This window comes from Melospiza georgiana, chromosome 16, assembly GCF_028018845.1.
Source record: "Melospiza georgiana isolate bMelGeo1 chromosome 16, bMelGeo1.pri, whole genome shotgun sequence".
Classification (NCBI taxonomy): Eukaryota; Metazoa; Chordata; class Aves; order Passeriformes; family Passerellidae; genus Melospiza; species Melospiza georgiana.
The window spans coordinates 13,888,683-13,913,464 of NC_080445.1; the positions used below are offsets into that span (position 1 = coordinate 13,888,683).

At 55.4% G+C, this 24,782-nt stretch overlaps 2 protein-coding genes across 5 annotated transcripts in view; one reads left to right on the top strand and one right to left on the bottom strand.

Annotated features, from left to right (window-relative positions):
• MGRN1 (mahogunin ring finger 1) overlaps window positions 1–8,002 on the bottom strand; it is a 48,958-nt gene extending 40,956 nt beyond the window's left edge. For all 4 annotated transcript variants that reach the window (XR_009115314.1, XM_058035638.1, XM_058035640.1 and 1 more), the window contains exons 1-2: window positions 7,858–8,002; window positions 68–186 (exon numbers count right to left, since the gene is read on the bottom strand). Coding sequence is in view for 3 of the 4 variants with exons in the window: in XM_058035638.1 (XP_057891621.1) it covers window positions 68–186; window positions 7,858–7,945 (207 nt within the window). In the remaining variant the exon portion in view is untranslated. The remainder of the gene's footprint in view (window positions 1–67; window positions 187–7,857) is intronic.
• Window positions 7,944–22,809, top strand: UBALD1 (UBA like domain containing 1). Its single transcript, XM_058035835.1, has 4 exons — window positions 7,944–8,109; window positions 14,519–14,799; window positions 20,411–20,470; window positions 21,679–22,809. Exons 1-4 carry the CDS (start codon window positions 7,944–7,946, stop codon window positions 22,009–22,011), a joined length of 840 nt encoding a protein of 279 aa, XP_057891818.1. The 3' UTR covers window positions 22,012–22,809.
• The last annotated feature ends 1,973 nt before the right edge of the window (window positions 22,810–24,782 follow it).

Here is a 24,782-nt window from a genome sequence, read left to right on the forward strand (position 1 = left end):
AACCCTACACAAGATTTTCCAAAATAGGCAGGAAATAAAAAAAAAGAGTAAAACAGACAGAACTTGCCTGAACTGGTCTATTTCCAAGGAAGTTTAAGTCCATGTTCTCACCAAAAAGGTAACCCTCAGGGTGAGGGGTGTCAAACTTCTCACCTCCCATAAAGAAGTGACTTGCAAAGTAGTTTCCTAGAAACAAAAAACACAAGAGAATGGGAAAAAAATCCCTTTAAATGAGTGCTTCCTGGAAAAGTCTGTGCAGTTTTAAATTCACAAGTATAAGAGCCACAAGACACAGAAAATACTTGCTTATTCACCCCTTCCCTGTAGAATTCAGGACCAGTGCCAACAGTAGGAGAAAGGAAACAAACAAACAAACGAAACAAAAACCTGGAATAAATATTACAGTGGAGATAATTCCATTTCAACTTGTTTTGCAGAGAAGGGAGTGGAAGCAGGAAAAGTCAGCTGTTTCCAATATTGCTCCGTTCTGGTCAATTCTTCCTGTTTTGTCCAGTTCCCAGTGTGAAGCCCAGTCCCACAAACACCTCAGAGAGGAATGAGGCTTCTCCCACTGCAAAGTTCAGCACAGCCAGAGGTCTCCTGTCACCTTCCATCCCCTCTTTGACTCCCATATCCCACAAAAGAACCACTCCAAACCTTTACTGGGGGTGCTGGACACTGTACACCCTGCTGCTGATTTAATTAATAATGCTGACAGTTCCAAATGCAGAAACATGGATGTCAGAGAGTGACTAAAGTGAAAGTCAGCTCTGAAAGTTTCACCAGGAATTAGTTTCATTCATCTTTAAGGTGATGCACTACAGTGAAAATTTCAGGACACAAAGCATGTGCATGTGTGGGATTCTGGAGCATGGAATTGACTGGAAAATGAACAGAATTAATTCAGGTGTGTGAAAGCATCACAGAGTAGCTCCCTCCTAGAAAGACTTCAGGAAAACACTCAAAAGTGAACTTCACAGAGGTAAAGTTTCAGAGAAATAAGTGTCAGGAGAGAACTGAAATAAAAGGCTCCATCCAAGCCACTTCTCTTCAGGTTTCAGAGTGGGGGATGAGAGGACTGAGCCAAATGTACATTTGCTTCCCTGGGTGCAATGCACAGACAGCATAAATTTGTGTTAAAATGAGTCATTCCAGAAGCAGTCACTAATCATCTGAATGGCTGGGGAGGCATTCTGGAGGGATGTGCAGTCCCTCTAGCTAGGAGCAAGCAGGATTTACTCTGAAATGGAAGGGGTTTCATGAATGGCCCTGTTTTTTTTCCATTAAGGCTTTCTCCCTTTTTGCTCCAAGAAAGGCTCTTTTCACTCTGCACAGATGGCAGTGCCTTAATGATGGTGGGATGGCTCAGCTACTGCTGAGCTCAGCTCACAAGCACCCAGATGTTTGTAGCACTGAAACACATCCTTCTTTCCAGATACAGCAATCACCTTCAGCACAGGTCCAGCAGCTGCTCAGAATCTGTCCTACAGAATCACAATAATAAAATCACAGAATCATTTGGGTGGGAAAAGCCCTCCAAGATCATCAAGCCCAACCTCTGACCCATCACCACCTTGTCAACCAGACCAGAGCACTGAGTGCCACATCCATTTCCTGGATACAAATGTAGGTGCCCCAAGTGACAGGGAATCTTTTCCCACTCATCCCAGAAGCAACAAATTAAAAAATTAATCTGTGTATAATCTCCAAGCACAGCCAGCCTGACACTGCCTCTCCATCAGAGATACACACCATGGAGATTTGTGTATGCACTGAGGTTCAGAAAACCACACTGAAGGCTGGAATAGATTTCACATTTTCTGTGGGTCAAGCAGGATTATGTTTTGGAGCATTTTATTTGATCAGCTGAGAAGACAATGCTTGTGCAGGATGTCTCAGTAGCACAGCAGCTGGTTATCTGGGATCAGAGTCAGAGAACTCCCTCTTATCCAGTGATGGGTCAGAATTACAGAATCATAGAATTGCCTGGGCTGGAAAAGACCTTAAAGATCACACAGCTCCAACCCCCTGCCATGGACACCTTCCATGACACCAGGTTGCTCCAAGCTCTGTCCAGCCTGGCCTTGGACACTGCCAGGGATGACAAAGCCACAGCTTCTCTGGGAAAACCTCTGCCAGGGCCTCTTCACCCTTGCAGGGAAGGATTTCTTCCTAATCTCCAATCTAACCCTGCTCTCTGCCAGTTTGAAGCCATTTCCCCTTGCCCTGTCACTCCAGGCCATTGTAGATAACCTTGCCCCATCTTTTCTCTGAGCTCCCTCCAGATCCTGCAAGGCCACACTGAGGTCACCCCAAAGTTTCTCTTTTCCAGGCTGAACAATCCCAACTCTCCCAGCAGAGCTGCTCCCTCCCTGGGCTCATCCTGGAGCCTCCTCTGGGCTCTCTCCAGCAGCTCCAGCTCCTTCCTGTGCTGGAGGCAGCTCTGCAGTGGGGTCTCAGGTGGGCAGAGGGACAGAATCCCCCCAGGACATGGCTTGAGGGTATCTCCAGAGATGAAAAGGTCCCTCTTGTTCAACTGGAACAACACCCAGACACAAAACCAGCACATTCAAGGCACCTGCCACTGTCACTGCTCCACCAAGAACAACTTCTGACATCTCTATCAAATTGTTGGGATTTCTCACAAATAGAGCAGCTGGAATCACAGCTCCAGTTCCACATTCAGACTGAACTCTCTTTATCTCCCTGCTAAGTCACCTCCTGCAATGTGAAGGAGAGGTTTTTTCCCCTGAGGCACTTCCTTTATAAGCAAACAAGAAACAGTGCCAGGCACGAGGAGCACAGGGAAAACCACTCTGAGGTGCCCAGAGGGTGCCACAGAACAACCCCGAGGCTCTGCACACACAAAAGCTGCCACACACACACGAGGTTTCAACAGACAAACAAACTAGAATGGCAGCAAACTGTCTCCACACATTTATAACACAGTTTTCAGCAGCTAAAAAAAGATATTTTGTTGCAAGCTTTCAGAAAGCTCTCGCTACAATGACACCCAAGTTCAGAGCTCTCAAGGTAAAACCAAAGTTATGCATTAATCCTCTCAACCATTATCACAACCACCTCAGAGTTTGCCCAAGTTGGAGGCAGAACATTTTAAGAAAGCATTTCTTAAATATCACACCAGGGATTAAAACTAAAAGGAAACTTCCAGATGGAAAATATGAGGCATCCTCTTTAGCAGTCACTGTGACATTTAGGATTTTTAGTGGCTCTAGCAGGAGTGCTCATATATTCTGTGCATTGGAATCCCAGGTTCCATTTCCAAATCCAGCACCAAGATAGCTTTAGAGCTTTAGAGCTTTAGCCAGGCTATCATGCCTCTGGAACCTTGTTGCTATTGTTCCCCCAGGCTGTAAAACCACCTTCAGCAGGTGTGCCAGCTTTACACACAGCTCTGTGGCTATGGGCACAAGGAGGACAAGTGTCATTCTCTTTGGCAGGAAAAAGAAAAAGCAAGAAATCCTTGGATGGATCCTGCTACAAACAGAAACCCTCCAGGAAAATGCAGTGACATGCTGACCAGGAAAGAATCACACAGAAATAAAAAAGGGTGGAAAAGGATAAAAATGCCAGAGCAAAGCAAAACTGTGGCTTCATTTCCCCAGAGTAAATCAGCACAAAGCACAGAGCAGCATGAGATAAAAGAGAACATGACCAAGTGAGGCAGATGAAGCCCAAGCAGGGGCTGTAAGAGGAATTGTTGTGGTGGAAAACTTTACAGTGGCTGGAAAAACTGGGACCACTGGGACAGGACAGCCAAATCTGACTCATTCATTTGTCCCATGCAAAACCAAACTGGAACCCGAGGCTCCTCCAAGGCATCAAATGACACCAAAATACTTTCTATTTAGTACAACAGAGGGCTGGGGTTTATTAGCATAATTGCACCAGCATTAAGCACCAGATTGTCCAGTCATAGTTACCTCTCCCTAATCCCATATCCATGCAACACAAGAAACAAGCTGGGAAGGGACACAACCTGCAGCAGGCTGAGCACAGCAGTGATCCCATCTCAGCATGGCTGTGCCACAATGTTCATTAACAGAAGCATTCAGGTGCCCATTCAGGCTTCTCACCATGAATGCAATTAACAGTGAAGTGACAGAAATTGGGCTCTGTTGAATTCCTCAGGTAGACTGACAGCCAGGGCAGTGACACTGTCACGGCACCCAGCAGCACAGAGATGGACTGGCTGTGACTCTGGTACTCTTCTCCTATTTAAAATTGCTCTTTCTTTGATTAAAGCCTCATTCCCAAACAACAAAGCAGTTCATCCTCAGAGAGGAGCAATCCAGTTCCTTTTTTCCCTGCCAGGAATCTGCAGGGAATCCTCTTCAAGAGCCATCCCAGGGGCACGTGCTCTGTGCTGCAGAGGAGCTCCTGGAACAGGAGAGAGCTGTGGGGAGCACTGGGGCACTGCTCACTGCCCCACAGCAACAGGGACATGGCAGATCCTTCACTGCTCCAAGCACTGAAACACCACAGAGATCACAACTCTAAACAGGGGAAAGAATAACCATTTTTAGCCTGTTTCACAGAGGCACTCACTTTTCTGTATAAACCAGGCCTTCCTGCCAGCCCTTCAGGCAGACACAATGCCAGTACAGGCTGAAAAGCAAGAAATTTTGGTTAAAAGGTACCACCAAACAGGAGTCAGAGAAGGAAATTTGGTATCACCTTACAGCAGCCTCAGACATCCAGATACAGGAGGAAAAATGTAGATGATGCCCACCCAGAGCATTGGAGGAAGAAGCAGGGCATTTTCTGAGGATTTTTGACTACAAAACTGCACACAATTTCCAACAAAGCTGTTGAACACCCTGCTTCACTGAGGACTGGCTCATGCACACCAAGGTGGATTCCTCAGCAAGCTGCTCTGTCCTCCCCAGGGCATGTGACTGACCCAGCAGCACCCACATCAAAAGGCAAGAAAGGAGAAGTGAATATTCACCTCTTCCTTTGCAGCCAGCTGTGCCTCACCAAGCCCAGCCACCGTGTCCCTCTGCACAGGCAGGCTGAAACCACAGCCACAACACCTGGATTTAGGTTTTTACCTGAATTTAGGGTTTGTTTCCTGGCACAGTGTGTCCTTGGGAGGGGGGATTTGCTCCTTGATCAAACCCAGCTGAGCAGACATTTGTAGGAAGTGAAGATCTGCTGAGACCAGAGACAAGGAGGGATGGGATGGAAAAGGGCTGCACACAGGGTGGGTGACCTCAGGAAATGCTCCCTCACCACTCCTGCCAGGAATCAGAGGTAATTTCAGGGATAATCTCAGAGCCAGGACTGAGAGTCAGACTCACTTTCCAGCACATACAGAATCACAGAAATTCAAGGCTGGAAGAGACCTGTAAGATCATCAAGTTCAACCCATGTTCTAACACTTCAACTAGATCATGGCAGCAAGTGCCACATCCAGTCTTTGTCAACGCAGACAGAGATGCAGCAAACCTGTGCTGGTGTTGGGACTGAAATCCAAAAAGCTGGACTTGACATTTCTGCAACTACACTCCAAAGATGCAACAAAGATTCAAGACTGAGACATCAACTCTTCAAAGAAGACCATCAACTCTTCAAACAGCCCATGGAGAACCAGCTTCTCCCACACAGGGCTCACAGCAGCAGGGTCCAGTTAGAAATAATTAGCAAACATTTAGCCCAATGCCACTGCAGGACATGAAAGAACACAAGCTCACACTGCTGTTCTCAAGGTGAAGAAAAAAGGGGAGTTTATTTTCTGATTTTAACATTTATAGTTTTCTAAGAGTGCCAGTGGATTGGAGGGTGACAGTGCCACCTCTCCAATGACACTGGACAGACTGACAGTCTATCAACTTTCTCTTCTGCTATAAAAGAATGCAAAACAATCAGTTACTTACAGAAAGTGTGTGAGAAAGTTTGCTACAAGAATGTCAACATCAGAAGGCTTAGAAAATCTTAAAAAACCAAGGAGACAGCCCAAGAACATTCTGCACTACTTCCAGCTTGCTTCCTGAAATCAAAACCTCAGTCATCCCCACTGCCAGGTTTGGTCCCAACCTTCCCATCTCCAGGACACTCACTCTGGAGGTGGCAGGACCTCAAAGGACACTGTCCCTCTGACACACTGAAGGAGGGAGGGGAGCTGCCATCCTAACAGCCTTCACTGTTCTGGGCTTTGAAGCTCCACCCCAGAGGTGTTCACCACCTCTTCTTCTGCCTAGAGTTTGAACAGCTCTTCTCCCTCCCAAAGTCAAGAGGATCCTTGTTAGATAAACCCAAAGAATGGGAAGAGAAAGCCTTGGCTTAACACCAGCTTTCAGAAAGAGCACAAGAAAATGCCACAGAGAATTAATTAACAAGCCTCTAATTGCATCCAGAGCCTTTGTAGGAAATACAAATATTTTTATTTAACCAGCTGCTTGAAAGCATTGGCTGCTCAGCTCTACAAGAGAGGTAAAGCATGAGGAACTCCTTGGGAGCATTATGGCCCACAGATCCCCTTCCAGGGAACACACAAACCCAACCTCAGAGTGGGATGGGGTTACCTTGACAAGCCCCAAACCCAACACACCATTAACTTCCAGTTCAGCAGCACAGGAACAACAGAAAGAAGTTTCATGTCCATTGCATATGGTGGTTATAATTAATCCTCTCTTTATCTAAAATGCTGTCACACACAGATCCAGCTGCAGCCAAGCTGTGACACTTGCCCTTCCCAGCTGCCCAAAAACCCAGCTCCCAAACCCCTGAAAAAGCAGTTATATTTTCTAAGAGAGCCAACACAGCTGTTGGAATTTTCTAGGCAGGTTTCCCCTTTCCACTTCCTCCATGCCACCATTCCTGCTGAGGGCCAACCTGCAACAAGACAAGGTGTAACAGCACTTTATTTGAGGTGACAGGACTTTATTTGAGGTGATCCTGCACCCCCTCCAAACTAAGCAGGGGTTCTGGCCCCCTCTGAGGATGTCACAGCCAGCAGGTCATGGACACACACAGGACTTGAATCTCTGCATGCAAAGTCTTTGTATCTGAGAGTGAGGGGACCCAAACTGCTGCTCTGCAAATTCTTCAGCCTGCCTGGAAAAGCCCTGACAGAACCAAAACCTACAAAAAATTGTAAGCAAATGGATATTGCAGGGGGAAAGATTACCTGAATTTCCCTGACCACTTGTTTTCTAGGAAGAATAAGTAAAACTCTTTAAAGAAGTTAAAGCTGGTCAATCTCAAAAGCCAGCCCAACACAAGGTGAGTCACGGGCTCATCCCACCTGCACACAAGTGGCACCCAGCTCTCCAAGCCCTCAGAACAATTCCCTGGAAAACAGACACCCAGCAGGCTGTGTCAGCCCAACAGCTCCGAGGTGACAGCCACTGCCATTTTAAGGAGTTAAAGGGGAATTTGGCCATCGTGTATCCAACCAGCCCCGATTCTGCTCCCTGTCCCAGCGAACCCCTTTACCGGCAGAGCCGCCCGGGACCAGCAGCTCGCTGAGGCCGCACTTGCACGGTGGGGAGCGGTCCCCGAGCACCCCGGGACCCCGGGATCACGGGCGGTGACGGTGCCAGGCGGCGCGGACAGCTGGATGAGGCCTGGATGCCGGGCACGGGGACACGGTCAGAGCCGGGCACCGAGCCCCGGGCAGAGCCGGCCCGGTGCCACCGCTGTGCCCACGGACATCCATCCATCCACCCACGGCCTGTCCGCCAGCGCGGCCGGGCAGGGCCGCGGGCAGAGCCAGGGTCGGTGACAGCCCAGGCCGGTGACAGGCAGCCCTTTCCCCGGCCTCCCCGCCCAGCCTGGGGAGCACCGGGCCCGCCACGGCCTGTCCCCCTCCCCGGTCCCCGCGGCCCTCACCGGACTTGGGCGGGTAGCGGTAGGCCGAGTTGGCCTGGATGTCGATGTCCTCCACGCCCGCGATGCGCCGGCTGAGCAGGGAGCCCATGGCGGCCGCGGACAGGGCGGGCGGCCCGGGGGCGCAGAGCGGCGGCGGCGGCACCGGCACCGGGACCCGCACCCACGGCGGCGGCGCGGGGCACGCCGGGACAGCGAGTCCTCACGGCCCGGGACTACAGCTCCCGGCAGCCACCGCGGCGGCGCCTACCAACGGTGGGGCGGGGGGGCGGCATCTACCAATGGCGGGGCGGCGGGGGAGGTGGCGTGAGCTCTGCCGGCAGAAGGCGCTGCGGCGGGAACGGGGATGGGAATGGGAGAATGGGAGAATGGAGGATGGGATAATGGGGATGGGAATGGGAACGGGAATGGGAAAATGGGATAATGGGAATGAGAGAATGGGAAATGGGAAGGGGAATGAGAATGGGAATGGGGAATGGGGAATGGAGAATGAGAATGAGAATGAGAATGGGGAACGGGAATGGGGATGGGGAATGGAGAATGGGGAATGGGAATGGGAGAATGGGGATGGGGATGGGAAGGGGAATGAGAATGGGAGAACGGGAATGGGGATGGGGAATGGGAAAAGGAATAGGAATAGGAATGGGAATGGGAGAATGGGAAAAGGGGTGAGGATAGAGATGGGAGAATGTGAATAGGGATGGGAATGGGAAAATGAGATAATGGGAATGGGGAGTGGAGAATGGGGAATGGGAATGAGAGAATGGGGAATGGGAAGGGGAATGAGAATGAGAATGGGAATGAGGAATGGAGAATGGGGAATGGAGAATGAGAATGGGAGAATGGGGATGGGAAGGGGAAGGGGAATGGGAAAAGGAATAGGAATGGGAATGGGAATAGGAATAGGAATGGGAATGGGAGAATGGGAATAGGGGTGAGGATAGAGATGGGAGAATGTGAATAGGGATGGGAATGGGAATGGGGACAGGGATGTGCATGTGGCACTCTGCATGGGAGGGACCCAGGCATGGACATGGAGATCACGGGGGGGACACCTTAGATGGAGAAGCCCTTGGGAGCTCACACAGGGATGCTTGAGGACACATCCCATACAGGAAAGGATGGGGAGGATGGATGCCCAGGGACACACCTTGCACAGGGATGCAGAGGGAGGATGCCCAAGGCCATGCTCTGCACAGGGATGCACAGAGAGGATTCCCAGAGACACATCTGGCACAGGGATGCACACAGGGGGAATTCCCAGGGACACATCTGGCACAAGGGAGATGCCCAGAGGGACACAGCCTGTACAGGGATGCCCAGGGAGAATTAACCAGGGCACTTCCCAGAGGTGGGACCTGCTACTGGCTGGGGCTCAAAGCCAGCAGGAAAGGAGGTGATCAGTCTCCCATGGGGAAGCCTCTCCTTTCTGGGTTCCCCCCCTCACAGGTAATCCACACATGAAAGCAAATGGAGATGCCTGAGGTTTGGATGTGAGGACAGGGAATGGCCTCGGGCTGCCTCACATGTGGGACACAACAGTCAGGAGGATGGCGTGGAGGAAGAGGCACAAAAAAGCCACCAATGTCCCAGGACTGAGTCCCAATGTCCCCTCTGGCACAGAGAACAGAGAAAAGCCACTCCCTGTGATGGGAAGTTCCTCCCTGCACACACACTGCAAAGGAACTGGGGACCCAAATTCCCAGCAGTGGAGTTGGGAATCACTGAGAGACAAAGGAGCTGAGGTGGCACGTGTGAAATCCCTTAAATTGGCCTTGGGAGCAGAGAAGAGGGCTGGGATTTAGGGAAATGGGATGGAGCAGGGAGGGAGCAGAGCCTGCCAGCACGGGAGGATTCTGTGACAGCAGTGAGCAGGCAGTGGGTGGAATTTGCTGGCTGTAAACACAAACTAAAACACGCCCAGCAGGAATAAGCAAACAATCCCCAGGCCAAACGTGCTTCCGGGCAGTTGTTATCCCTGCAGCTGCCGTGGCCACACAAACACAGCCAGAGGGACTGGGAGAGGCACGGGATGCAGGGCAACACATGCTGGGGGTGAGGACAGGAACAGACCCTGCTCTTCTGCATCCCTTTGTGCAGCAGGGCTGGGAAGGAGGGCAGGGAAAAAACCTGGAATGAGCAACAAGTCCTGCTGGCCAACCACAAGAGATGAATACCCTGCACCTGGCACAGGGGAGCCCCAGGCTCTGGCAGTGCCTTGGCAGTAACTGTGCCCAGCACCTCTCTGCTGTGTCCCCCAGGACCCTCACAGGGACAGGATGGAGTCTGATGACCATCACAGGGACAGGGATGGAGTTTACTGACCATCACAGTGACCATCCGTGTGTGCTGGCCCAGAGTGTGTCCAGGGCTCCCTGCCTGCACAGCCACAGGAACAAGCTGTGGGCAGTGCCCTGGCAGCAGTGGGGTGATGTGAACAGCCACCAGCAGCCCCAAAGTGAGCAGGGTGAATCCACAACCCCCAAGGCCTCACTCTGCAGGGCAGCAGCTGATTTGGGGCTGAGCTGGAGCAGCCTGGGCACAGCAAGGATCAGTGGCTCCATCTCCCTGTGCTCTCCTGAGAACTGATGGCAAAGCAGAGTAGTGTTTACCATGAAACAGGTGAGGAGGGGAATTTGAAGATGAGAGTCCCTCTCCCTTTCCTCCCACAACCTGAGCATCGAGAGCATCCTGCCCTTCTCCAGCTCAAAGAGGCATCCAGAGGCAGCTGCCCCAGAGCTTTTTTTGGGAAAGAATAATGGAATCCTAGAATGGTTTGGGTGGAAGGGACCTTAAAGATGATCTCACTGCAAACCCACACTCCCTGGGCAGCTACGAGCTCGGTGCCAGGGGGGTTAAGCAGGGAGAGCCCGGTCCCACAGCCGGGGGTGTTGGCTCTGCCCGGGGAGCTGCAGCAGGAGGAGTTTTGTTCCTCCAGCAGGGGGAAGGTCCCTCCTGAGCCACCAGGCTCTTCGAGGCACCTGGAGGAAGCCATCGGGCCCTGTGGGGGTTGTTGCCATCTGGGAGGGTGTCAGAACTCAGTACATCCCTCTGGGTGTCCAGGGTTGCCAAAACCCCTGCCAGAGGGCTCAGAGACCCTGGCACACAGCCCAGAACACCTGGGGGTTTGATTATGACCCATGGAGCAAATTACCAGCTTTGTATGAGGGCCTGAAAGCCACAGAAGTTTAAGCAGTGTAATAATAAAATTATCACTAGGTGAAAAAGTAGATTTTGGGGTTTTTAGAATAGGGGTTTTGTGGACAAGATGGAGGCACTTGGGCATGCCCAGCCTTTCTTCTTCTCTGCCTCCATCTTCTGCTGTGATGTTGGCACTTTGGGATTGGTTTAGAGTAGAAGCTCACTGTCTAACACAGGTGATAGGTATTGGAAAGTAATTGTTAACATGTTATACACAGTTTGTAGTATAAAGAGATAACACCACCCTGGGGGCAGAGTGCCTCTGTCTGTCCTGCTGAGCAGACCTCGACCTGACAGGAGAAAATTTTTTATAGATAAGATCCAACAAACAACTCTGAGACTGAGAACCGAAGAACTCAGACTCATTCTTCAAACGTGTGGGCCAAACCAGAAACTTTTCACGTATCTCAGGGCTGCAATAAACTGCACACTCCCGAGAGGAGGGCAGGGGCTTTGCTGGGGAATCTGTCGCGGAGAGCCCGTGTGGGACACACAGCGACAATAGCAGCGGTGTGCCCGGGTGGGGCTCGGCCCTTCCTGCCCAAACCCCAGGGCCCGGAGCGAGCAGAGCTGGAGGGCAGCAGCTCCTCTGCTCCTGCCTGGCCCGTGGGAAGCTGTGCTGGCACACACAAAGGCAGGATATTGCAGCACGGCCTCCTCCATCCCATCCCTGCCAGCAGCACGGGAAGGAGAGGGGATGCAGGGCTGCCCTGCCAGCCCTCAGCAGCTGTGAAAAACGCCAAACACTTGTTTTTAAAGTTTTAAAAGTTTAACGGTAATAAAATGGTTATAAAAAGAGTAATATAATTAGAGTAATAATAATTTGGACAATTTGAATTAGGACAATATGAGACAATAGAGACAAAGAGTTACGAACTTCTGGGTACCTTTTTCTGGGCAGCACAAGCCCAAAAAAGGACACACGTTAGCAGAGGATTAACCCTTAAAAACAACAGCCTGTTGCATATTCATACACCTCATACATGATGCATAAATTCCATTCAAACACAGGATTCTGTCTGGTCCTCGTCAACTTCTTCCTCTGAATACTAACAGCACCTTTGAGGTGGGAAGAAGTTCGTTTCTCCTGATAATGGAGCAATAAATTCTCTGTCTCTGAAAGATTCAGGTGTCCTGTGGCTGCTATCTCAGTGCAAGTCCTTTCTTTAAAAAAAGTACCCTACATAGCACAGTTTCTATTTTAACATTTTTTTTATAACCCAGAACTATATTTAACACACTGCTTAAGAGAATTAATACAGCATTACTTTCTAACACAACACATATAATATTCATTTTAATAATTGCAAAAAGCCAATCATAAAATATGCATTTTTCACACCAGGGTCCCACAGCTCCTCAGGTAGCAGCACTCCCCCAGCCCAGGGCACTGTGGCAGCTGCAAGAAGCAGCAATAGTCTCACAAATGCTGGTGGTGTCACCCCAGTGGGTTTTGCACCTTCACCTCTGGGTTCCCTGAGATGTGCTTGTCCCCATTTTGCTGCTGCTTGCACCATGAGGGAGGAAAGCCACAAAGATGGGAGATCTGTGAGAAAGGGATGAAAACATTTTCACAAGGTTCAAGGGACCTGAGACCGCGAGTGCCATCGTGGTGGTTAAACAGGGTGAAACTGGGCCAGGGCTCCTGCCACCAGGAGCCTGCAGAGCCCCAGGGGTGCTGAGGAGACCTCAGCTCCTGCACTGCCTTCCGGCTCAGCAAAACCCACCCAGGAAAAGATGAGGGATCCTTTGAACCCCAGGAAGAAGAATAATCCATAGAGCTACAGCCTGGAGATGGACCCAAGGGACACCCACCCTCCCGCTGCCACATTTCTCCAGCTGCCTTTCAGGAGCCTCCTTGGACATGTCTGCTGGGAAGGCAGCTACGAGCACACCCGTGTAAACAAGGAAATCTGTTTCCCTGGAAAGCTCCCGGTCACCAGAGCAGCTCATCCAAAGTCCAGCTGCTCGGGGTTTATTACCCAGTGCTTTGTCTGTGTTGTTCCCACTGCCACTTGCTGTGTTTGTCAGGTACGTGTAAACAACAAGGCTGTTCTACACACACGGAGTTACAGCGAGCCCACGAACTTTGCCTCCCTAAACACTGCCCTGCTCTGAGGGCTTACAACCCTTCCTGAAAGCCCTGCCAGGCCAGGCCCAACCCTTCTCCCTCCAAACACCAAACTGCAAGGTTTCTAAACATGCCTGGCTCTTTCTGATTAAAGTAATCATTCAGGAGGTTAGTTTTTCCTGCTGTATTTACACCTTGGTGGCTACAAATATCCCTGTGTCACCTCTCTCTGGGGGTTGTCTTGACCTTTTAAGAAATGAGCAGTCAGCTCTTGCTATGTCCCACTGCCATGCACAGCTGTGCTCTCACTTGGATTTGGGCAGTGAGATATATAGCATGAAAAGGGAAACCCCTTGGCCTTGAAACTCTCCAAGGCTTGGTTGTGTAACTCCAGAATGGTTACTAAAGAACATGTGGACAATGGTGATTAGCTTTGGACGGTACCAGAACAATTCCTGTCCACATAGTGGAGGCTGCAAACCCCGCTGATCAAGTGCATTACCTGCCTGAGCTTCAGCCATTGAATCCTCAAGAAACACCAGCAAAATGCCAGCCAGGGTCAGAGGCGTTAGTGAACAATCCACTCACGGCCAGGCAAACCTCTCCAAACTGCAGCAAACAGCCCAGAGCCTCCGCTCAGGAAAGGTGGAGCCGGCAGTTCCCTTCATCTCTTCCCTGGTGTTCTTAGCCCCGGCCACCGAACCGCGGCTGTCCCTGCTTATCCTGAGCAAGACCATTGTCCGCCCGGCCTGCCCGCGGGCTTCCAGCGGCTGCGGCTCTCAAAGGAGCCTTTCACAGCGCCGGGTGCCCCCGGCACCTTCCAGAACCTTCCCTCGCTGCCACCTCAGCGATGCACGGACACGCTGCGGCTGAGGGAAAACGGGACCAGGACGGGGTGGGCAACGCGCCCATGGTTTATTAGCGCGGAAGGAGGGCGCGGGGGGCCAAGGGGCTGCTGCTCCGCCGTCCCCCGGGCCGCACGGCAGCTACGAGCCAAGGAGTCTCCACCGTAGGCTGCAGGGGGGGTACCGGCGGGGCCTGCGGGGGTCGCGGGGCCGAGGGGCTGCAGCGCTGCCCCCGGGCGGGCCCGGCCCCGCCGCTCCCTCACGTCAACAGGAAACCGCACGCGGCCGACTGTAAACACCGCCCGTGCCCACGTGACCGCGCGGCCCCGCCCCGGCCCCGCCCCGCGCGCGGCCCGCCCCCGCCGCCCTCCCATTGGGGGCCGCGCCGTTGTTGACCATATACGGTCAGGTACTACCAAGCCGCGGGAGGCGGTTGGCCGGCCCCGCGCGTCACTCAACGAGCGCCGAACGCTCCGCAAACAGAGCGGGGCCTGCTGGGAGTTGTGGTCCGAGCGGGGGCAGGGCGGCGGGACGGCGTGGTGAGCAGGAACTACAAGTCCCAGGGGCGCCGCGCGGGCCGAGCCGCGCCGCCCCGCCCCGGGCGGCCGTGGGCGGGGCTGGGCGGGCGCCGTGAGTCAGTGCCCGGTAAACATTGGCGTGAGCCGCCGGCCCCGCCGTGCTGGCGGCGCCCTGAGGGCGGCGGGGGCCGGGGCTGGGGCCATGGACGAGCTCAAGCACCAGGTGATGATCAACCAGTTCGTGCTGGCGGCCGGATGCGCCGCCGACCAGGCCAAGCAGCTGCTGCAGGCGGCCCACTGGCAGTTCGAGGTGAGGCCGCCGCCCCGGTACCGGCCCCGGGCGGGTCCCCGCACGGGGGCATCGCGGGGGGTTCGGGCAGCGTGGATCGGAGCCCGGCCCTGCGGACACATCACTGCCCCCCCGCCCGCCCACACGCGCGGTAACGGCGGCGGGGCGCGGGCCGAGCCCCCGGCGGTGCCCGGGGGAGCGTGGGCGCCACGCGGGGCGGGCGATCGGAGGCCACGTTGCGCGGGGGGTGCGCGGAGAGGGGCTCGCAGCCTCCCGGGGCCCCACGCCGGAGCGCGGCCGGGCCGGGAGCGCCGAATCCGCCGAAGCCTCGTCCTGTTCCCCCCCGCCCCCGCCGCAGCCCTCCCGCGTGGCCGTGGGCTGGAAAACCCCAGCGCTGCCTTTCCCACGGCCCTGCCCCGGGGAGTTGGAGCTCTCGGGCAGCCGTGGGAGAGGAGACTTTGTAGGTCAAAGCTTTCCTGGCTCCGGACGCCTTTTCCTCTCGCTCGCGGGCGGGATACTCCGTGACATTGACAGGGGTTAAGGCCGCGCGTGGGGCGGGGGGCGCCGGCCGAGCTCCCCCGTGCCTTTCACGGCGCTCAGCTCCTGCCAAGATCCCCGGAGCCGAAGTGCAGGGAGCAAAGAGCAATGCAGTGGCCGTCGCCAATGAATTGCTTTCTAAATAGGATTTTTCCTTCTCTTCTGCAGCTCCCTAGGTTGGAGCTGATGGATTTGACGCTAATGGCACCTCGGTAATTGAAATGTCTGTGCAGTGCTGCGGGAGCAGCTCTGAGTCAGGCTGGGGAGCAGCGGGCTCCGTTGGTTCCTCTCGGTGGCCGGAGCACCTCTCCTCCCTGCCGGGGCTGTCCCGGGATTGTTCCCTAACGGAGCAGCGGCCGGGCGGACCCGGTAGGGACGGCGCCCATGGCCGTGCGGGCACAGCGTTCCCACATTATCACAGGCCCACAGGGAAGGATCCCAGAGCGAGCCGTGCGTGGCCGGGGAGCGCGGCTGGGCTCGCAGGGACGTGCGGAGGATCCGGCCGGCGATGCCCCCGCCGTGCCCGGTGAACGGGAGCACGGCTGGCGTGGGATGTGCTGCATGTGTAACGTGCTCCGGCGTTTGTTTACTAACACAGCCTGACTGTGGCCCTCTGGGACAGGCGGGATCCTCTTCCACCACCTCCGTGCGTGTCGCAAAAGAGCCGGCGAGGGATGACAGAAGTTTTTAACGTGCCTTTCAAAAGGGCTTTTTTTTTTTTTTTGCAGAACTTTGCCACCGTTTGGCGGGTTGCACAAGTAGAAAGAGCCGTCTGCTGCCGGCTGGGCACTCACATGACTCAGAGGAAGCTGGGCTGTAAACAAACGCTGCCGTTACCATGTTCCCACTCACTTTTGGTGCAGCGGTCAGATAATTCCCTCTGCAAAATGGCCGCTGGGCACGGCTCCTCCTGGGAGCCTCGCTGGGGAGGGATCACCTCCCGAGCGCTCCAGCCGGCTCTCGCCTCCCTTCTGGAGTACTCCCGAGCCTTTTGTTATTCCAGCGCAGCACCCGTTTGCTGGCTGCTGTGCATCTGCAGTGAGTGTAAATCGGGGGAGTTCAGGCGAGTTCAGCACGAGGGAAGGCAGCATAAATTAACATCTCCTTGGAGTCAAAGCGTTCCTCCAGGGGCACCGTGAGTGCCATCAGCCTGCTTGTACCTGAGCGTTCTGCTCCTGCCTGTGAGGCCGCCACGGGGACAGAGAGGTGTTCTGCACCGAGCCAGGCTAGCTCAGTGCCACAGTGACACACAGCAGGAGCTGGGTTGTCCCAGCTCTGTGCCTCTGTCCTGGCCAGGGCACTCCTGGCATCCATCTGCCCTGCCCAGGACCTTTCCTTTGTGGGCCAGTGTCCCACTTGCCGCCTGTGACAGCCTCTGGGATGTTTGTCACCAAAACAGGGAGAGGGAGGCTGCTGTGAAGCACAGACAGCTTTGGGATGTTGGTGTTTCAGGACTGCTTCCCTGGGGTTGTGCTGTTTTTGAGTCTGGCTGCTCAGGGGCCATTGTGTGTAGGAAGATGAAGTGAGGGCTGGAGAGAGGATTTGCTCTGTGTATGTGTTTCCAGCCCTGGTAGACCCAGAGCTTTTCCAGGGCGGAAGGAACATGATCCAGGACAGTGAGCAGGGTCGGAGGTCAGGAAAACATTCGGGATACAGTCACCTTTGGCTGTGCTGTGAGCTGATCAGAGTCTGTCCCATACTTGGGGTTGATTAAGGAGCCATTTTTTTTTCATCCCGTGTATCCCTGGGGAACAGGGCAGTTCATGGGTAGGGTGTGGATTGCCTCTCCCACTCGCTGTAACTGCTCTCCTGTTTCCTAGGGACCCTGGGCAGGCTTTGTCCTCTCGTGCCCAGTTTAATTTGCAGCTCTGTGGGCCCTTCCATGCCTCCAGGGATGGCTGCTGTGGGTGCCAGCTGGAATGGCACTGCCAGCCCAGCCCTCCAGCAGCTGGAGCGGTGCCATGGCTGATCCCAGGGGGAGGTTTACAGGCCCAGGAAAGCAGCTTGGAGTGTCTCTGGGTGAAGGCTGGCACTCAGCTTCCAGGGCCTGGCTTTTTGGGAGAAGCCAGGGAAGGCAGCTCCTCCGTGGCTGGAGCCCAGCAGGTTACCAGGCAGACATTTCAGAGTTTGCAGAGTCTCACATGGGGCTGGGCAGTGGATCAAGCTCTTTTATTGGTAGAAAGATATTATTTGGCTTTATGCGCTCATTGCCCTTGGGGCTATTTGGGAAAGAATGAGAAAAAACTGCTTCTAAAAAAACCCACCCATTCCTTCCTTTTCCTGGTGCTAAGAGCCTCTGTCTCTGTTCAGTGTGGGGAACAAGAGGAGGAGCAGGTGTCTGGCTTCACTTGCTGTGTCTGTGGCTGGATTTCACTTCCTCTGGTGTATTTACATTTCATGAAGCCCCTTCCTTGGTGGTTCAAGGACAGGGTGCTCCCAGGCTGCCCCTGCTGCTGGGTGCTCCGTGCTGGCAGGGCTCACACCTCCAGCCACCCTCTCTGTGAGTCACCACAGGTGTCTCTTGGCACGCTGGCAGGGTCCCTGTGTCATCCCTCTCCTCTGAAGCTCCTGGTCACCTCCTGAGTGTGGCCAGGCCGTGGCTGCCCTGCTCCCCTGCACTCCAGGGTGACACAGGCAGTGGGGCCTTGGCTCCAGGGTCTGAGCTGAGCCAGGCTCGAGCTCCTGCTCCAGCAGAGGAGCCTTAATTGGCTTTGCTGTTGCAGCAGTCACCGTGGCACTTGTGACGCTGTCTGGAGAGCAGGTGGCATCAGGAGCTTTGGTTACGTGTGTGTCCCCGGCCCCCGTGGCACCAAGGGGAGCGTGGGGCCCTCCCTCAGCAGGCTGGGGCTCTGCAGGTCCCTTGGGAGGTGGCAGGGGGTCCCGGGCTTTGTGCTGGGCACAGGGGCTGTTCCTGCTGTGCTTGGAAAGGGGCACATGGGGGAGAAGAGAGTGTTTTAGGCAGAGGGGCCTGCCCTGGTGGGCTGCTTCCTCTGCCCAGTCCCAGCTTTCATCCCAGTGCTGGCAGGGGTTGGTGGGCAGCTCAGGGGGACAGCAGGGACCTTCTCTGCCACTGTCTGTCAGTGGCACAGTCCCAGATATGAGGCCACTTGGAAAAGAGGAGCACAGAGCAAATTTAATCAGCTTATGGTATCTGGCTGTGCCCACACCTCTGCCTGTGGTTTCCCGTTTGGTGTCGCCCCTCTCTTATCAGGATCTGTCAGTGATAGAGCCTCGGGGTGTTGTCCAGCCTCACCCAGGACAAAGGGTAGCATGGCAGGGGGTGCCACTGCTGCAGAAGTGTCTGTGTCAGACATTTCCTTCATTCAGAGCTGTGTGCTGTCCTGTGCAGAGCTCTCTGCAGGGCCACAGACCCCATCCCATTCCTGCTGCATGGTCGCTCTGGGATCTGCTGGGTCCTGCCTGCAGGAGCTGAGGGCTCAGAGCTCGCAGCGTGGCCGGGTGCAGAGTTCAGGTGCTGTGTTATTAAATGCAGCTATTGCAGGGAAGAGCTTTGCCAGCCCACCTATTGCACACTTCCCCCGTGGTCTGGGAGCTGCCAGACTCTGCAGCAGGAATTGCTTCCCCCACCCAGGTCTGGATCATTGTTTGCAGACATTGCTCTGGCTGCCACCTGGTCGTACCAATAGTTTTCTGCTGTTTAGTCAGGAAACCATAAACCTCCTTGCCTTCCCAGGGCCTGCCAGCCTGGATGTTTGGGGCAAAATTAGCTTTCCCATTGGATCAGTGAGCTGAGCTGACTTGGTGTCATTCATGCTGGCCCTGGGAATGACATAGGAGCATGTGGACACTGGGATGAGGAGCATGGGTGGTGGCAGGACTGTGACTGCTGCCATTGGAGAGGGTTTGGTACAACCTCCCTGTACTTTTTTTGGGCTTTTGTGCCTTTTTTTCCCCGGCAGCTTGGCTGACCCCAATCCCTGGCTCTCAGGAAGGGAGCAGAGTTCAGGATAGAGTGGCAACACCCAGCCACAGCCCCACACCTCACACCCCAGAGTGGAGACTTGAAGGCCCTGGGGAGAGGCCTGAATGGGACTGAAGGGGGCTTCTCCTTCACCCAAAAATAAATCCAAACCAGTTCTCCATCAAGTCTCATCTACAACTAAATCAAACCATTGTTTTCTAGCCCTGACTTGGTTGAAGCCTGGCACAGAACAGGAGTCACCATCATGGAATCACAGAATGGTTTGGGATGGAAGGGACCTCAAAGATCCCATCTTGTTCTACCCCCCTGCCATGGGCAGAGACACCTTCCACTATCCCAGGTTGCTCCAAGCCCCATCTAACCTGGCCTTGGATACTTCACAGATGGGGCAGCCACAGCCTCTCTGGGCAACCCGTGCCAGGGCCTGCCCACCCTCTGAGTAAAGAACTTTTTACCATTCCTGCATCAGCTCAGTGCTGTGCACCCCCAGACCTCCTGCTGCCTCTGCTCCTCCCAGACCTGGGCTGGGTGTCTGCCCTCCTGACCATCTTCTTCCCCTGGCCTTCCCTACCTGCAGCCCTTCTTGTCCTCTCACATGCCTGTGGCATGTGACATATTTACCAGACTGTTACTGGTTTTAACTGGAAGCTACAAAACAATGTCAGTCCCCATCCTGCTCTGTCTGCAACTGAATTGGAAATGTTCTGGCATATGGGGTGGGCACCTGCTGCAGCCCCTGCCCTGGGCATCTCCTGGTGGCAGTATGGGGACTGGGATCATGTCCTGTTGAAGACATGCCTTTTACTGGTTCCTGCTGGAGTTGGATTTGGTTTCCTTTGTTTCCCAGCACACGGTGGTTGCAGAGTGTCACGGTGAGTTGTGAAACACCTGCTGGGCTCTGCCCCTGCAGTAGCTGCTCCTTGCAAGGATGGTGGTCCCAAATACACATGGTTACCACCTGCCCTGGTGTGAGCAGATGGCAGGCACAGGTCCCTGCTTGGGGACAGGGAGCAGCTGTGCCCTCATGGCCCCCCAGGGCCTGTTTGGATCATCTTTGGGGTCCAGTAGTTTGCAGGGGTGAGGTGGGTGCTCAGTTTGGATGCAGGTAGTAACATCATATTTCCCTTTTTTTTTTTTTCTCCTTCCTTTCAGACTGCTCTCAGTGCTTTTTTCCAAGAAACAAACATCCCCTACAGCCACCACCATCAGATGGTAAGTGCTTTCCCAGCTCCCCAGCGCTCTCCCAGGGCAGAGCACCAGCTGGCGGGTGCTTCAGCCTGGTGCTCATGCCCAGCTCGCTGCTTCCCAGCTCCAGGAGTGCAGGCAGGGAGGGCTGGCTGGGCACTGCCAGAGCTGCCTGCCAAGGGAGGTTTTCCTGGAGAGCAGCTGGTGGGACAGTGGGACAGCAGAGCCTTGCACATGGTTTGGGGCTGCTCTTTCAAAAGGGGCAGTCTGAGGGAGGGTGTTTTGGGCATAGCCAGTGGTCCACACCAGCTCAGCATTGCAGAGAGAGCCTGGAGAAGCCTGAAGCACCGAGCTGTGTAAACACACTCACAGATACATGGTGCTTCCCATCCTGCAGCAGCCACACACAGGTCCTTGTGTGCTCACTGGAGTGAGCAATTCCTGGAGCGTGGCTCTGGTGCAGAGTGTCTGGAGGTGTGTAAACACCACACGTGGGTGCTGCCTGCCTCTGCTCTCTTCCAGCTGTCCCCAGACTCAGTCTCTTAACTCTCATGCCCCAGCAGCCCGTAATCTGCTTGGGCAGATGTGTCTTAAGGATTTACAGGCTGCTGCGGCCTTGTTTGACTCTCTGGGACAATTGGGGATTTGGAGCATGCAAAGTGAGTGCCCAGCAGGGCTGGAGCATGCTCAGTGTCCTGGGGGATGGGAGCTGAGCCTGAGCCTTGTGCCTGCAGAGCCAGAAAGCTGCAGGCCCAGGGTGGCACCAGTGGGTTGTGGAGCAGAGGGGGTCCCCAGCTTGGCTGGGCACAGGGGGTCCTGTCTGGGCCCTCTGTCAGGAGAGCATGAGCCTTCAGACCCGTAAATAGAGCTGCTCATGGGCAGCACAGCCAGCAGAGCACAGGTCTGGGTGCTTCACATGCCACAGCAGGGGGGCAGAGGGGTCTCATGCCACGCCTCAGTGGCAGGCAGAAGAGTGGCACCAGTGGGTTGTGGAGCAGAGGGGGTCCCCAACTTGGCTGGGCACAGGGGGTCCTGTCTGGGCCCTCTGTCAGGAGCTCTTACCACAGCATGAGCCTTCAGACCCTTAAATAAAGCTGCTCGTGGGCAGCACAGCCAGCAGAGCACAGGTCTGGGGGCTTCACATGCCACATCAAGGGGGCAGAGGGGTCTCGTGCTGTGCCCCGGTGGGAGGCAGAATGTGGGGACCCCCCTGACCCCGTGTCTCCTCCCCACAGATGTGCACTCCTGCCAACACGCCGGCCACGCCGCCCAACTTCCCCGACGCCCTCACCATGTTCTCCCGCCTCAAGGCTTCCGAAAGCTTCAACAGCAGTAGCCCCGTGGCCTCCATGGCGACTTCCCCGCCGCCCCCGGCCCCGCCGCTGCCCCAGCACGGGGCCTTCAACCCCGCCTGGCCCGCGGCCTCTCCGCCCGGGCAGCAGCAGCAGCAGCAGCAGAGCATGTGGACTCCGGCCGCGCCGGCGCAGCCCGCGGGCTGGCCCGCCGCCGTCTCCCAGCAGGCCAGCGCAGAACAGAAGGCCAACGTGACCATGGAGGCAGAGAGATGAGGCTGCGGTGGAGAGCGGCCGTGGCGGGGACCCCTGCCTATAAATATATATATATTTTTTTTTTTCTCTCCCCCCTCCCCAAAGAGGAGAGGAACTGTGCTGCCAGGGCGTCTGGCAGCCGCCGAGACACACGAGCAAATAGCTGCCTTGCATGGGTTTGGTTTGAAGTAGTTTTTACTTGTTCTCGAGCTGAATGGAGCTCCCCAGAGACAGCGGGAGGCTGCGTGGGACCGGTGCTGGCCTCTGCCTGGGACCCTGACGCTGCCAGACTCTCGGGGAGGGAGCACCCCCTCCTCTCTTGGGACACCGGAGTTTGCATGCCAGTGACATTTATGGAGGAGGTCCCTTCCTCAGAGTCCCCCGGGCCGCCCCACCAGGCAGAGTGGGTTGTGCCTGAGTGTTTTCTCCCATCCCTTGGCCCTCATCAACTGGGTGGGGGGCAGACACCTTGTGAGGCTTGTTTTTTGTAAGGGGTGGAGAGAGCAAGGGCTGTTCCTGCACCACCACAGCCTCCACCCCACACACGCTGTCCTCACTGGTGAGCAGGGCTGGGGACACCCCTCGGGGAGGCGTCTGGCCCCTCGCCCAGCCCCGATGGGGAGCAGGGGGTGAGCACTGGTGGTCCCACCCTCCCCTCCAGCCTCCCAGGATGGGGTTTGCCCCAGGGCTGTTTTGCATGACACAGTGTAACCCTAGAGACTGGGATCGTTTTTAACCCCTCTGTTCTTTTCTCCCGGCGGCTGGAAGTCTCTCCGGATGCGCCGCAGCCGCTTGCAATACACGCTCTTCTGCTTTGAACCCCTTTGAACCCCGTGTCTTTGCTTCGTTTGCAGCAGTGGCAGGACTCAGGCAGAGCTCCCCTGAGCCTGGAGTGTTTCAGGATCCCCTCTCCCAGTGGCTCAGTGCACCCCAGGAGGGTTGGCTGCTGCTCCAAACACCCTGTTCCAGCCATGCAGTGACTGCCAGCTGCTTTTGGCCACGTGCATCCAGGGCTCAGCCCCAGCCCAGCTCTGCCACATCAGCTGAGGTGTGAGACCCCAGCAGGCAGGGCTGTGCTGAGTCCTCAGGATCCCTTGTGACATCCACAGCTCCTGGGTGTTTTGCTGTGGCCTGGCTCCTATCCCCTCTTCCCCAGGTCCCTTGGAGGTTGCTGTCCTTGCCAGACCCTTTCCCAGCAAGGCTGTGCCCCTGCGTTCCCCAGTCAATAATTAATTTCAGTCTCTTGTTTGTGTTGCTAAAATAAACAATATAGGAGGGATGGTTTCACCAGGGGTGCCTCTTGGACAGCCTGGGCAGGGCCTGGAGCTGGGGCTGGCCCTTGTGAGCTTCCCTGCATGGAGTTCTGCTGGAGCTGCCACCCTCAGTCCTGCCCCACTGAGGTGAAATGGGCCAAGCTGGTGGGCCCTGGAGTGGGCCAGGGCTGTGCACCTCCTGTCCCAGCTGTGGTGGGCACATCCAGGCCACATCCACTCTTGCTGGGAGTGGGCATGGTCTGTGAGGTGGGGGGGTGCAGCACAGAGCTACCCAGGGCACACAGAGAAGGGATTGAAGAGCCTTGAAGAGAGACAACTGCCTGAGAAACACAAGTGAAGCCACAGGGAGACCTGGGTGGTGAGGAGGGGAATGTGCCTGTGATCATCCCAGGGCCATCAGGAGCCACAGGATTGGAAAATCATGTGCCAGACCACAGACCTGGTGATCTGACTGGTCAGAGAGCTGATGGGGACGTGGCACAGCCCAAAAGTGTCACTCTGGCTGCCCTGTGTGTCCCCAGGAGCTCAGGGGAGGCAGCAAAGGAGGAAGCATCTCTGGCCTGTGGTGTTACCCCACTGCAATGAGTGGGTGCCAGGGCAGTGTGACCCCAACTCCACCAGTCCCCCAAGGCCAGGCAGCACAGCCTTGATGCATTTCCCCTCCCCAGCCCCTCATGCCATTTCACAGCCCCGTGAGCAGCCTGGACACCTGTGAGCTTGGCACCAGCCCCCAGGAGCCTGGCTTTGTCACCTGCACCTGCAATGCACAAGGACAAACAGCCTCAGCAGCTCCCCAGGGAGCGCTCAGCAGCATTTCTGCCCATGGGGCAGGGGACACTCAGGACAGGCACCTGGGTGAGTACTGGGGGATGCAGCACATCCCTGTGGTGTGCCAGGAGCAGAGCTGGGGGATCTTCAGTGCTGAAGGGGGACAAGCAGAAACAGTGCAGGGGGACAGCCATCCCCTGCAGAGCCCAGCGCCAGTGCTTGTTCACCACACCCAAGCCCTGCTCCATCACCACCTTGTTCATACCTGGGTGCTTCATCATCCCCTGACCTCCCCTCATCCTCCTCAGAGCCACCCACCATTGTTTGTCCCCAGCTCCACCAGCACGGCATGGTGACAAAATCCTGGCACAAAATCCTGAGCTGCTTCCTTGTGGGGATGTGCCAGTTCTGGGCAATCCTTGCACAGCCTGGTTCAGGCACCAGCCGTGGCACAAGTGGCTCCTGAGCTGTGCCCAGAGGCTGTCCTTGCCTTGGTGTCACCCCACAGCTGCTCTGCAGCCTCTGCACGGCTCCTGCAGCTGGCCCAGCCCCTCCCTGGCCAAGCCCAGCCCCTGGGGAGGGCGTGAGGCTCTGGGTGAGCCTGGGCGGCTGCAGAAGCCAGGCGAGGCAGGGAGGTGTTCATGGTACCCCAGAGAGTGGCTGGTGAGATGCCCCAATGTGTTCCTGACAAGTGGGATGTGGGGTTGCAGCCCCCAGGCCTCTGAGCTTGTTCAAAGCTCAAACCTGCTG